Source organism: Limulus polyphemus, unplaced genomic scaffold (assembly GCF_000517525.1).
Source record: "Limulus polyphemus unplaced genomic scaffold, Limulus_polyphemus-2.1.2 Scaffold1219, whole genome shotgun sequence".
In the NCBI taxonomy this organism is placed as follows: domain Eukaryota; kingdom Metazoa; phylum Arthropoda; class Merostomata; order Xiphosura; family Limulidae; genus Limulus; species Limulus polyphemus.
The window spans coordinates 130,462-143,128 of NW_013666829.1; the positions used below are offsets into that span (position 1 = coordinate 130,462).

At 28.9% G+C, this 12,667-nt stretch overlaps 1 protein-coding gene across 1 annotated transcript in view; it reads left to right on the top strand.

Moving 5' to 3' along the window:
* Positions 1 to 12,667, top strand: part of LOC106462664 (regulator of nonsense transcripts 2-like) — a 126,482-nt gene that overhangs the window by 76,476 nt on the left and 37,339 nt on the right. The window contains exons 22-28 of the mRNA XM_013922608.2: positions 1,323 to 1,431; positions 2,160 to 2,217; positions 3,713 to 3,768; positions 4,284 to 4,400; positions 4,839 to 4,940; positions 10,016 to 10,099; positions 12,156 to 12,299. Coding sequence (XP_013778062.1) covers positions 1,323 to 1,431; positions 2,160 to 2,217; positions 3,713 to 3,768; positions 4,284 to 4,400; positions 4,839 to 4,940; positions 10,016 to 10,099; positions 12,156 to 12,299 — 670 coding nt within the window. The remainder of the gene's footprint in view (positions 1 to 1,322; positions 1,432 to 2,159; positions 2,218 to 3,712; positions 3,769 to 4,283; positions 4,401 to 4,838; positions 4,941 to 10,015; positions 10,100 to 12,155; positions 12,300 to 12,667) is intronic.

Genomic DNA, 12,667 nt, shown 5'->3' on the forward strand with positions numbered 1-12,667 from the left:
GGGTGTCCCGTTCGTCGACGTACTCAAACATATATATATATATATATATATATATATATATATATATATACTTATTAAACAGTGGTAAAATTGATAAAGTGCATTAAAACTAACCTTGGAAAATGCAAACACGAGGCTAAAGCACTTGATATAGGTGCACTTGTACTATACAGGAAATGCACCATATAGGTCATGCATGCTATGTAATATTAGGCTGTGAAACATCAGTTTGTTTGTATGTAATTCTGTGCATCATGGTGGTTGGTTGGTTGATTTGGTTCTTTGTGCTTACTACACCCGTATTTGTGCATGACAATCATACATCAGTATTTTCAAACACTTTGAATTATCGTTAGTGATATTGGAAGCACAGTTTATCATGATTTTTGTAACTTAAAAACTGTTATAGGAGGTGTTAACCTATAATTTTATATATTCAGGCAGTATGAGTATCTGTGTTTTGAGTGGAAAATCTGCAGAAAAATATAAATGTTTAACAAATCTTTAACAACTCTATACTTTGTACTTGCTGATAGTGTTTTGTACAATTTTGATTTTCTTTTCTTTTGATGTATAAAAGTAACAAATATCTGTATTTTGACAATATTTGATACCAATCACGATACAGATATGACTATTGTAAATACTCTAAAAGACTTGTTATAGTATTGTCATGCAGCTGTCTGCCTATGTTTGGAAAAGAATTGAACAAAAAGCTGTAATAAGAACTTTTGATTTCTCTGAGTGTGTAATATTTATTACTTACAAGTCACAAAAGTAACTTGGAAAACACTAACACACAAAGAAGAGGTTTGAAGTAGGTTGAAATGCAGACTCTAGGAGTTGACATGCAAATCCATTTTCAGGAACTTTCAGACAGTCCAGACAACCTTAGCATGATATCACAATTATTTGTCTTCCTGACCCCATCCCAGTATACTTCTACAACATCGATAAAGTTGGCTAGCATATTGAGAGCTGAAGAAATCAACTGAATGTTTCATATCAAGGATCACCTGCACACCTGGATTGTTTAGAGAATTCCATATTGATATAAAATGTTAAGGAAATATTTGAAAATTTAAATAAAAGTGCAGGTAAAATAAGCTCCATTGGTAATACTTGCGAATTTTTTGCCATTTTTAAAACAGTAAATGCTGGCACTTGTATTCTGATATTTAGGAGAATAAACTGAATTGCTGCAACTTACCTTTTGACATACTTTTGAAAGGAGAAAACAAAAGAATGGAAATACCAAAATTATGGTGACATACTGTGAAGAAAATCTTGATATAACTTAAATACATACATTTTTCTTTCAGGTTGGATCTTCTCCCATTTTATGCCCGATTTGTTGCAACTCTTAATCCTTGTATGCCTGATGTTTCCAATGATCTTGTTACATTGCTCAAGCAAGATTTTAAGTTCCATGTATGTATGTGATGAAATCACTGCTTCTGCTGTATTCTAGGTGACAAAAGCTAAAAACTGAATAAAAGTTAAAACTCATATCTATTTCTATACTTGTTTACTATTATTTTACAATAAATATTATAATTTTACGTAGAAATGCAAGATGTAAAACATTTATTCTTGGAAGTTTTTTAAAAACTCGATAACAAAAATTACTTGCTATAATGATTACACACTTATTGTGAATTACAAAATAAAAAAATGCAATACGTTAGTTGAAAAAAAGCAGAAAAGGTGCAAGCAAACCTGTATTCTGAATTTTGTATGTGACCATAAAGTTTTTTTTTGAATGCTAAAAATCAACAACTTCAAGACCTATGAAAGTAAATAAATTCCTTTGAAACGATTAATTAAAACTAGAGTACTGAAATATTTTATTTCTTTGTTAAAAAAAAGAAAAGCATATGTGATACATCTTATTCAGCTTTTTCTTTATGCTATTTGAAATTTCTCTGCTCATTAATTTTAACAATAGGTAGTTTAGAAAGGTATCCCTTATTCATATTATACAAGGTTTACGTATTTGACTTTGCATCTTAACATAGCTTGTTACACATGGTACAGGTAATTTAAGTTTTAGGGATATTTTTTTTGGGGGGGGGAATCAATATAAGATAAAATAACATGATATTTTTATAGCAGTGATTTATTGAAATAAATATTTAGTTTAGTAATTTTTATAATAGATAAAAAAGAAAGACCAAATCAACATAGAATCCAAAGTCAAAACAGTGAGGTTTATTGGTAAGTAAAATAAATAAATGAATTAATTTCTTTGTTTATCTTGACACAAAAATTGATTATTAAATTATTTTTGAACTTAAAGATTTTCATTTACATAACTGAATTGTTTATACAAATCTTTATAACACTACCAGATTTTTAGAAGTAGCATAAGCTTTTTTTATACTAATTCTTGTTATATATAAGAAAAATGTTTTTGAAGAAGATGAATTTATTACCATTCAGTGTCGTAGTGGAGTTTTATTGTTGAAGAGGAAACATGTTGCAGGTATTAAATTAATGCTTTCTTTCAGAACTGAAAGAGCAACTTTTTTGCAAAAACAACTCAACTCTCTTATCTTGGTATGGTGAAAAATTGTTGTAACAGATTAACAAATTTTCTAAACTTATTTTTAAAAATGTGCTGGAAAAAATCTTATTTTGAAATGATCAGTAGAAGTTAGTAATAAGGAGCCCATGATCTAGAAAGTTTGAAAACCACATGTTCAGATCTAATAAAAACTGTTAAAGAATTTTTATTCTGATGTGTATGGACAGCTTTTCCCATAGTGTTATTGTGTTCTTTGATAACAAACTTGAGACCTACTACATTTGAATTCTCCCCTTGAAGCCTTCTTCATTGTTGAAATTGATTTTAGAGAGCAGCTATTTTGAGTAATATTGTCTCTAACAGAAGGGGCATACTTATGAGAAGATTATCAGAGTACAAATATATATATATAGATACACACACACTTTGTTTTATGTTTAAATATTTGTACCCTCAATTGCTCATGACCCTGAATACAAGAAAACTTTAAATGAAAACCACATAAAAATGGAAACAAATAAGATATTAGCATTAAAGGCTACAAAATTAAAATATGTAGAGTTAAAGTTTATAAATAAAAATTTTATATACTTACCATTTATTATAATTCATTTTTCAAAACATACCTCACAAAAGGTCTTGTTTAATTTTATGAAGGAACTGATCATATCAAATGACCAGAATAGTTGAATTGTTACATAAAAGCAATCAAAAATATTTTCATTTAAATTTATTACTGCTGCGAGTCGTAACATAATGGATCACATATTTAGTCACATTGCTGATGTAGGTTAAACATGCTGTTAGAACAGGATTTCTATTTTATTGTCCAGATGATATTGTTTGGTGCTTTAAGCATTCATTAGAAGTGGAAAAAAATTTATTTTAGAATGACACTATATCTTATAATGGTTTATTAGAAGAAGATAGACAACTCTTGTATGCTGGATGTAGCTGAGAAAGGATTTTAAAACCAGTTGTAGCTTTATAGTAAATTGAACTGAGCATATAGTTTTTATTTACAGTGCTTTATGTTCAACAATTAAAAAATGATTTATTTGGTTAAAGAAATAAAAGTCTTACTTTAGTTGTTTTAGAGCCAAATCTTTATCTTTAATTTTGCAATTATATCTTCTTTAAGATGTTAGGAATCTTCTATTATGATTTTTAAATATTTTTTCTCAGGTGAACTGACCAAGTTTAACATCTATCCAAAGTCAGAATCACTGTATTGTTTGAAAGTAAGTATTGATAAAAAATTAATTTGAAATAGATATTGGTGATGATAAATACATAAAATTAAAAATACTTTGTTAATTAAATTTATTATGTTGTGTGAGTTTAGAAAGTGATGTACAGTAGTTGTTGGTCATTTATTAGAAAAAGCATATATAGTAGTCTTGTCGTAAAGTGTCATTGCAAAATAAAAAATAAAATAAACTATGGAAAATTTAAGTCTTCTTTGCTAGCATACTCGATTATATATAACAAAAAAATAAATCAGGTGGGAATCTGTCTTTCTCTGTTGAAATTTTATACGATATTTCTCACACTTTTCAATGCAATGCAGAGGAGACATTACTAAAAATGTTGATATATTATAAACGTCAAATACTTCAGCAATCATTTTTATGTTTTAATATATGTATTGTACAAATATTTAGAGTGATTAAGTTTATGAAATCAACTTGATTTTATTGCCTTATTATAATTATGATTTAAATTCTTGCTAAACATTTGTTTTTATATCAACTAGATGCTACTGTTTGATTTCACTCATCATCACATCGAGATGGCTTGTAACCTATTAGAGACTTGTGGACGCTTTTTATTCAGATCACCAGATTCGCACCAACGCACAAAAGTTTACTTGGTAAGGTATTAAAAAGAACAGTACTTTGGTTATAGTTAGAAGATATATCTTACTGAAAGTTGTTTTTTACCTTATGTGTGAGAGCAAGCAAGTTACATATGCTGTTGTCAGCCTTTTTAATTCTTGTTACTGGTTAGGTCTAAGACCTACTTTCAGTGTACAAAGGTCTAACGTTACATATGCAAAAAATTCCTGTCTTATTTCTAGTATTTGAACAAGTGCCAGAGCAACTGAAATGCTGTAATATATTGGAATTTTCACCATTAGAACTGGAGAAAATAATTTACAAATATATAAAAAAATTTCATTAAATAGTGATATAAAGATTTCCATATATGATAGCTGAAAAATGTTTTAAAAACCCACTTTTTTAAAGTAGATACAACCATTGTATCTTGCACTTACATACATATTTTTATTGTTTTGTTTTTTTATTAGAGTCAAATGATGAGAAAGAAATCAGTGATGGCAATAGACAGTCGATATGCAACTATGGTAGAAAATGCTTTTTATTACTGCAATCCACCAGAAGCTCCCATAGTAAGCAGTATGATTTATAATTAAATTATTCATTTCTCAGAATGTTTTAATTTTTCCATTGTTTCCAGTTTGTTTTTTAAACTGTTCTTACTATTAGATGAAAATTTACCATTAGTTTTCTTATTTTTTGAAATATATATATCCCATTAAATCATCATTTCTCACACATATGAAGGAGGAGAAAGGGAATTCTTTGCACAGGTGGTGGATTTTATGATCTTATGTCTTTCATCATATATATATCACAGTTTGTGCATGTAAAACACATTATCTTGCATATTCTTTGCTTTCAGTCATAAGTTCTTATAATTATGTGTAACATAAATATTTGGAAATATATACTTTATTTTTTTTTGTATTCGTGTATCTACTGAACTGAAATATTGGATCTATTAACCCGATCGCCACAGGTATCCTTTTACTGCCCATGACACAAGGTTGTAGTGTCTTACAGTCGAAATTTTATTAAACCACTCTTTGTTTATGTTATACCAATTAGAATATATAAAATTTTAGCTAATAATCCATATTTTAATAGTATTCATGTTTTAAGCTCTTAATTCTACAAGGCAATATTTTAAAAAAATTCTGAATTTCCACTACTGTGACCCACGTGACACGTCATCATCCCTATTTTATCCACCACCCCTCAAAAAGTATGAAATTAAACGTAAATTACTCGCTATAAAGTTGTTATTGCTCAGACAAACCATAATTTTTATAGTCTTCAATTTTGTTTAATTACAGAGCTATCAAATAGAAAATCAGTCCCCTCCTGCCACACCCACCTGTCACATCCTCTTTTCAGAATTCATTGATAGTTCTCTCTTATGTTTCATTATATATTACCTATAACCAATAGGAAGTCAAGGTTTTCATCTATCAAATGACGTATTGTATAACATTATGTTGTGAACAGTTAGATGTCAGTTTCACTCGGAGTACCAACATAGTTCCTGTGGGAAAGTTAATGACTAGCTTGGATGAATTTGTAACAGTTCTTGTTGCATAGTTAGAAAGGCAGAAAAGTTTTTAAAGGTGAGGGAATTTGTCTACTTTTTGAATGTTATTAGTCTATATTCTTTGGTGCATTATTTAATTAAGTAAAAATTGTTAAGTGAATTACTATCTATAGTATATAAAATTAGGGTTAACTCTCTACAAAAACCGACAGCAAGAAAATAGAAGATTGGTTAAGTAATTTATTTCTTGTTTTTCATGTTTATTCTTTATGTATAATTATAAAAGTAACTAAAATGTAAAAATAGGGATCATTTTAGGTTTGTTAAGATTAGATTAGGTAAAATAAATAATAATAATATTATATTAAAAATGTTTCATGAGGCACACATGTGAGCAGCTTGTGGGTAATGTAATTCGTTAGTGTAACTTGAGCTGCATGTTCCCTGAGTGAGTTACAACTTATAATGGAGTGTATAGTAGTTAGACACAGTTCAAAAGTCAATAAAACAATAAAATGTAATCATAAAATATACATACTGTTATGAACTTAAAGCTACTTAGGATAAATGAATGTAGTTTCATGTTGCAATTTTACGTCATTTTGGAAAGAAAAAAGGGTAATTTAGGTTTATTTCAATGTTTTTTCTTTGGTGGTTACGAGGTCAGTTGAATTGACTGATCCCATTTTGAGATAGTGTAGAGAAAATTACAAATAAACTATAAAGTTTTACAGAAAATTGACGTTTGAAATGCATTTAGGAGGAGGGATTATGCAAAGGAAATTTGAAATTTTTAAGATGAGGAAAAGTATTTTTAATTTTAATATGAAAATAATTTTGCACACAGACTATTCAAAACAAATGCTCGATATATTCATGGACAAATCTTTATTTTAGTTTATTAAAAATACTTCACTAAGAAATATGATTTTTTGTATGTGAAATACTTATAATATTAATTGAAAGACTGCCAAATTTTGTGAAGATATACATACTACATTGAAAGTTAGAAGTATTAAATCTATAAAGACTTTAAACAAGTACAAAGAGGTCACGTGGTTGGTCAAATTGACCAAGCCCATGTTGAGTGAGTTAAAGTTGTTTTCATTTATTTTGTGTGGCAGACCTAGATTCCACACCAGCATAATAAATTAGAAAATTTAAGTACAAAATATAATTCTATTTCAACAGTTTTTATTCACAAATATTTTAGAGTTGATATTTTAGCTTATTTAGTATTTATTTAATGCGTTTCACAAAGACGAGAAAAATATTACAATTTTCATATTTTGCCATTTCAAGGAGTATTTTCTGTAAACAACCTATTTACATTTTTTTTTTAATCTTTCTGTTAATCATGAAGTATAGGTCTATGTTTACTAAGAAATTACCATCTCTTGGAAATAATGGTTCATATCTTGTTTCTCAAGTTATTTTTCTTCTCTGTCAGTGGTTTTATTACAATAGCCATGCATTTCTACCTTTGTATGATATCACAGCATATGGTCTGAACAATTACTAATGAAGCTGAGCCAATGAAAATAACTAGAGCCAACGATTGAATATAAGAGTTTCTAATCTATCTACATCATTATGGAGTAAATAAAGCAGTTTTAGCAGTAATTTTTGGTATGTTGATATATTACCTAAAGTCCAGTAGGTATGAACAAAGGATCCTATTACAGAGTTTTCAATGTTTAGATTTAGAAATTTCTTCCGGCATTATTTTCATTTGTTATAAAGATCATGTATTAAATTATGTTTCTAAAGCAACAGGAATATACTTCAATGAAAAGACATCTGATAAGCTTAGCAAGTACAGTAAGCAATGGCAAATAATTTGAATGACATGGTTCCTTTTTTTTGAATACATTGTTGAGTTTATTGTATTCTATTAAAAGAATTTATTAGTTGTTGAAAAGAAATTATATTATTAGACAAATAATCTCAACAAGAATATTGTTGGCAAAAGCCATGATGCAATGCCTGACAGAAGTAATAGTGATAACATTTTGAAAGGTATGGGCATTTGTTACTGTTAAATCTGTGCATGGTTTATTGCCAGATATGGTGACTGTTTCATTTGGCAAAACAAGTTATCAAAGAAATATAATAATAGATATGTCAAACACTTAGAAACTGTAACAGAATTATATATACACCTTAAAGTGTAACTTATCATTAATAATAAAAAATTACATCCTAAGTTGAAAAGAAATACTTTTAATTTTTTTTTTAGAAATTGACTGAACAATATATGGGAAATTTTCCAATTTAGAAAAAGATAGAAATACCAAATTAAATTAAATTAATTTTTAAAATGGAAAAAAAAAATGTTCAGAAAATTTTAACAAAAGTTTCATGCAATTTAGAAAGGATAAATTAGGGGATATCAATGGCATGTCTGTAATCTGGAAAAGATTTATTATGGTAGTAGAAATAGTAGAATTATAGACCTCAGAACTGTGTTTATGCAATTTTGAAAAATCTCGCACATTAAATATGTTTTTTCTCAAGTTTAAACTACAATTTTTTATACTTGTGACTTTTGTTGCTATACTTCTGGTGAGCTTATATTGCTTATAAAATCTATAAAAAACTTCATTTTGAAAAGCAACTTATGGTTTTGTGGAAATAGACTATATAATTTACACTCATTTTTTTTGTTTTACAAATCTATAAAATTTATTTTGTAACAGATAAAAGTTTTGGGTTCCAAACCCCAGTCTTCTTCCTTTGTACTTGTTTGTCTTTAGAAGGTATGTTAGTGTTTCAGGAATTTTAAAATTTGTGTAGGATTGTTATTCTCACTGAAAAAACACAAAATAACATGTATGCTTTTTTTTTTTTTTATCATGAGCCTATATTTTTAAAATGAGAACCTATATTTTGATTTACATTCTTGTCCATAAACACTGAAGGGTTTAATATATTTTAACCAACCAGAAAGACAAAAAAGAGTTTTCCAACAGTCATCAGATTTCTAACTTTATTGTTACTTAGGGACAATATGAGATTCACAATAATCCTATTTTATTATTCCACCAAAACACTTAAACAAATATAATATGCTCAGAGTCGTGTTTTTGTAAACAAGCACCTCTAAGTTCTCTGTTTATACACTTGCGTATAACTACTGAAATTTTTTACCAAGCAGAATGTAGTTAATATATACATTTTCCCAATTTTACAAAAAAGGCATATTTGCTGTGTGGATTTTTTCATGGGGTATTCAATGAAAATTTGCCTTATTAGTTTGATTTAAAGATGGAATGAGTTTCAAAAATGGCAAATGTTAAAGAGTGGCATGATGAAGCAATGACTAGAAAAGTTGATAATTCTGTTTAAAACAAATTCAGGTGGGAAATGGGTGGAGTTAGAACTAGAAATTCTGAGGGTCGTGGGTTCGAATCCCCGTCCCACCAAACATGCTCGCCCTTTCAGCCGTGGGGGCGTTATAATGTGATGGTCAATCCCACTATTCATTGGTAAAACAGTAGCCCAAGAGTTGGCGGTGGGTGGTGATGACTAGCTGCCTTCCCTCTAGTCTTACACTGCTAAATTAGGGACGGCTAGCGCAAATAACCCTCGTGTAGCTTTGCACGAAATTCAAAAACAAACAAACAAGAACTAGAAATTATATTGTTGTTTGATATAAACCACATGTGATGAAGTCAAATCTGGGAGAACTCATTAAAAAGGTTGATTTATCACAAAAAGATTTATGCATAATATGAAATGAATTTATAACTATTTGTCATAGGATTGATATACAATTTTGACACATGGAACTACTAAAAAGCACATAGAACAGTCAAATGACTAACCAAATGTAACTAATTTACTTTAATATTTATGGGAATTATACCTGTCAAATGTGTGAAAAAAGTACAGAAGAATATACCAGTGAGCCTCTAATTTTCAAAAGTTTTCCAGGAGAGAATGCCTCTGGACTTTCCTGGTATGCTGAGCATTGGACTCATAATATTTCAGATTTTTGTTTCTTTGCCTTTTCTCATCTTTGTGTTTCTCTGTTTTTTAAAATTCTTTGGTGTTTGTAGTTTTTTTTTTTTAAACTAGGATTTATGTATATATATATGTATATTTATATAGACAGTTAAAGTAGAACGTCTCCCAATTCAAGAGTATTTGCGGAAGCTGCTGTATAAAGACCTCTCCAAGAATAACACTGAAAAGGTAATAGTTATAACAAACAAATGCAGCTGTAGTGTGATAAAATATGAAAAATGCAAAGAAATGGTTTAAACTCCTGTAAGGGTAATGAAAGTATGTGACTAACTTTTCAGCCAAATGAATTTTGTAAGTAAAGACCATCTAGCCATTTGCCAACTATATATATTTTTTCCCTAAAAGTGATTTTTAACCACTTCTTTGTATTTACAGAACATTGAAAAGGAACAAATACTTTAGGTCCAGTAATTCAACCTGGTTACATGTTTATGATAGGAAAATGTAATAAAATGGTAATATACATATATATATGTGTGTGTATGTAAATTTGTCCATATTTACTTTCATCTTAGAGTTATCTCACTTTTTTAATCTGTACAACATACTTAAAGGTATATACGGTTTTGGAAATGATCATAGAAATAGTGAATAAAATTAATATGAAATGCAAATACTATGGGATAGCACCCTATCTATTGTATGAAAATGAACTGTGCCAGAGTACAATCATGTGTTGATAGTTTACAATGTGATTGATTGCCATCCAACCAATCAACTAGCACCACATCAGTATAATGTTGATAAAAATACAGGCAGTTCTACTGTTTCCAACAAGAGTGTGGTTAATGTACTCAGGGCTGTCAGGAAAGAAATGTTTCTTGATAGACATGTAGAAATAACTGTTTAAAAAAAAACTGGTGAAGACTACTCATGTGATAAATTGAGCCAAAATTTCATGCTTGAGTAAGAGTTGTATGTAAATTCCGAAGAGAGTGCATGAAACTAGTACTATTGATAATTAAGTTGGTTGAGTTAGAAAGCTATAGTTCTTCAAAAGTAATGCTAATTAACTTGGGACAAGACAATCCAGTATAGACCTTGCCTCTAGCCTAGCTGTAAGTACAGGTGTGAATCTTACTTCCAGACCATCAAGGTGCACATTAACAAGAAGTGATCTCAGTGAAGGTGTAGCTGTTCAAAAACTAGCTTTAATAGAAGATAGTGAAGAGATAACCAAATCAAAGTTTAAAATAAGCATTATACAAGACAATATGATGAACAAAACTGAAGGAAGATAATTTTTACAGATAGGTTAATATTAAAATTATTGACAATAATCAAAGTTAGTCTTATTTGATGGAAGGGAAGAGAATGGTATCATAGTAAGTGTACAAAATTTATATTTATGTATGCTGGAGGACTAATACAAGTGTTGGTTACATCTCAGGCAGTGGCGATAGAGATCTGTTCACATGGATAGCACTCCTAACTGCTGACAGGTTCAAGCAGGTTTTTATCCATCTCAACCAATGATGTTGGAAATTTATACAAAATTGTTAACACCATGATTGCTGACAGGTACATGCAGATTCTTATCCTAAATGTTATTTCTTCAGTAAAAAGACCTGTTAGGCAGGGATTCATCTTCCAGCAAGACATTGGCAGTAAATATTAAAAATTAGACAATGGAACACTGAGACTGTATGGGCTTATTTAGAAACTGACACGGTCAAACAGCAATAAAACGACTTGGCTAAATTGTGGTAGTAGTAGTAGTACGGAGCATTTTGAATAATGTTTCACAATCATACACTGATAAATTTATGGTAGTATAAAACAAGTAAGTACAAAACATAGAGCAATGTCATGTTTTCAAGTTTCTTTCTATATATTTTCTGTAATATTGTAATATACTAATGATAAATTGATTTAGTTAAAATTACTCATTACTTTTGAGTCGTGTATATGTGTCACGTAATTATTTCCAACAATATATATATATTTAATTTCATAGATTTTTAAGTTAGAAATTTTGTTTAAATTTTGTATTGGTATTTATGGAGTAAATGTTAGTCTAGAATTTTGAATTTATAAATAAATGTACAATGAAATTTATATAGGAATTTAGCAATTTTTGGCAGTGATTTCTCTAAAATTTGTGCTAAATAATCATGCTGTTTTTCATATTCATGGAAAATGTTCTATTGTAAAATAATTAATTTTATGTTTTTAATAACAAGGAAATTTAGACTGAATTTTAAAATTTTATTCTGTTTGGTAGATTTTACGCCAAATGAGGAAGTTAAATTGGGATGATCCTGATATCAGTGCCTATGCTACTAAGTGTTTAATGTCCATATGGAATGTTAAGTACTACAATGTTCGATGTGTCGCTAACTTACTTGCTGGTCTTGTTGCATATCAGGTATGTATGATTGGATAAAAAACTACATTTGTGATCAATGAAAAATAAATCTAAAGTATTTGTATTCACCATAAATTAAACTATGATTAGCAATTAAAGTGAATTCTAACAAACTAGTAAATTGCTGGTTACTCTTTCAGTTTTGGTAATAAAACTTAGAAAGCACTAGAAACAAAATTGATAGTACATACTTCAGAAAGAATATTCACAGATTCTTACTGTTGAGTATCAAAACGTCCATGATGTATAATAATGGTTGGAGACGGCTTGAATGGGTAATGAAGAAAAACTTTAATATAAGTTTAACATAACAGCAAATGTACAAAGTTTTGTACAAGGTTTTGTCATCTATCATTTGCTGTTATGTT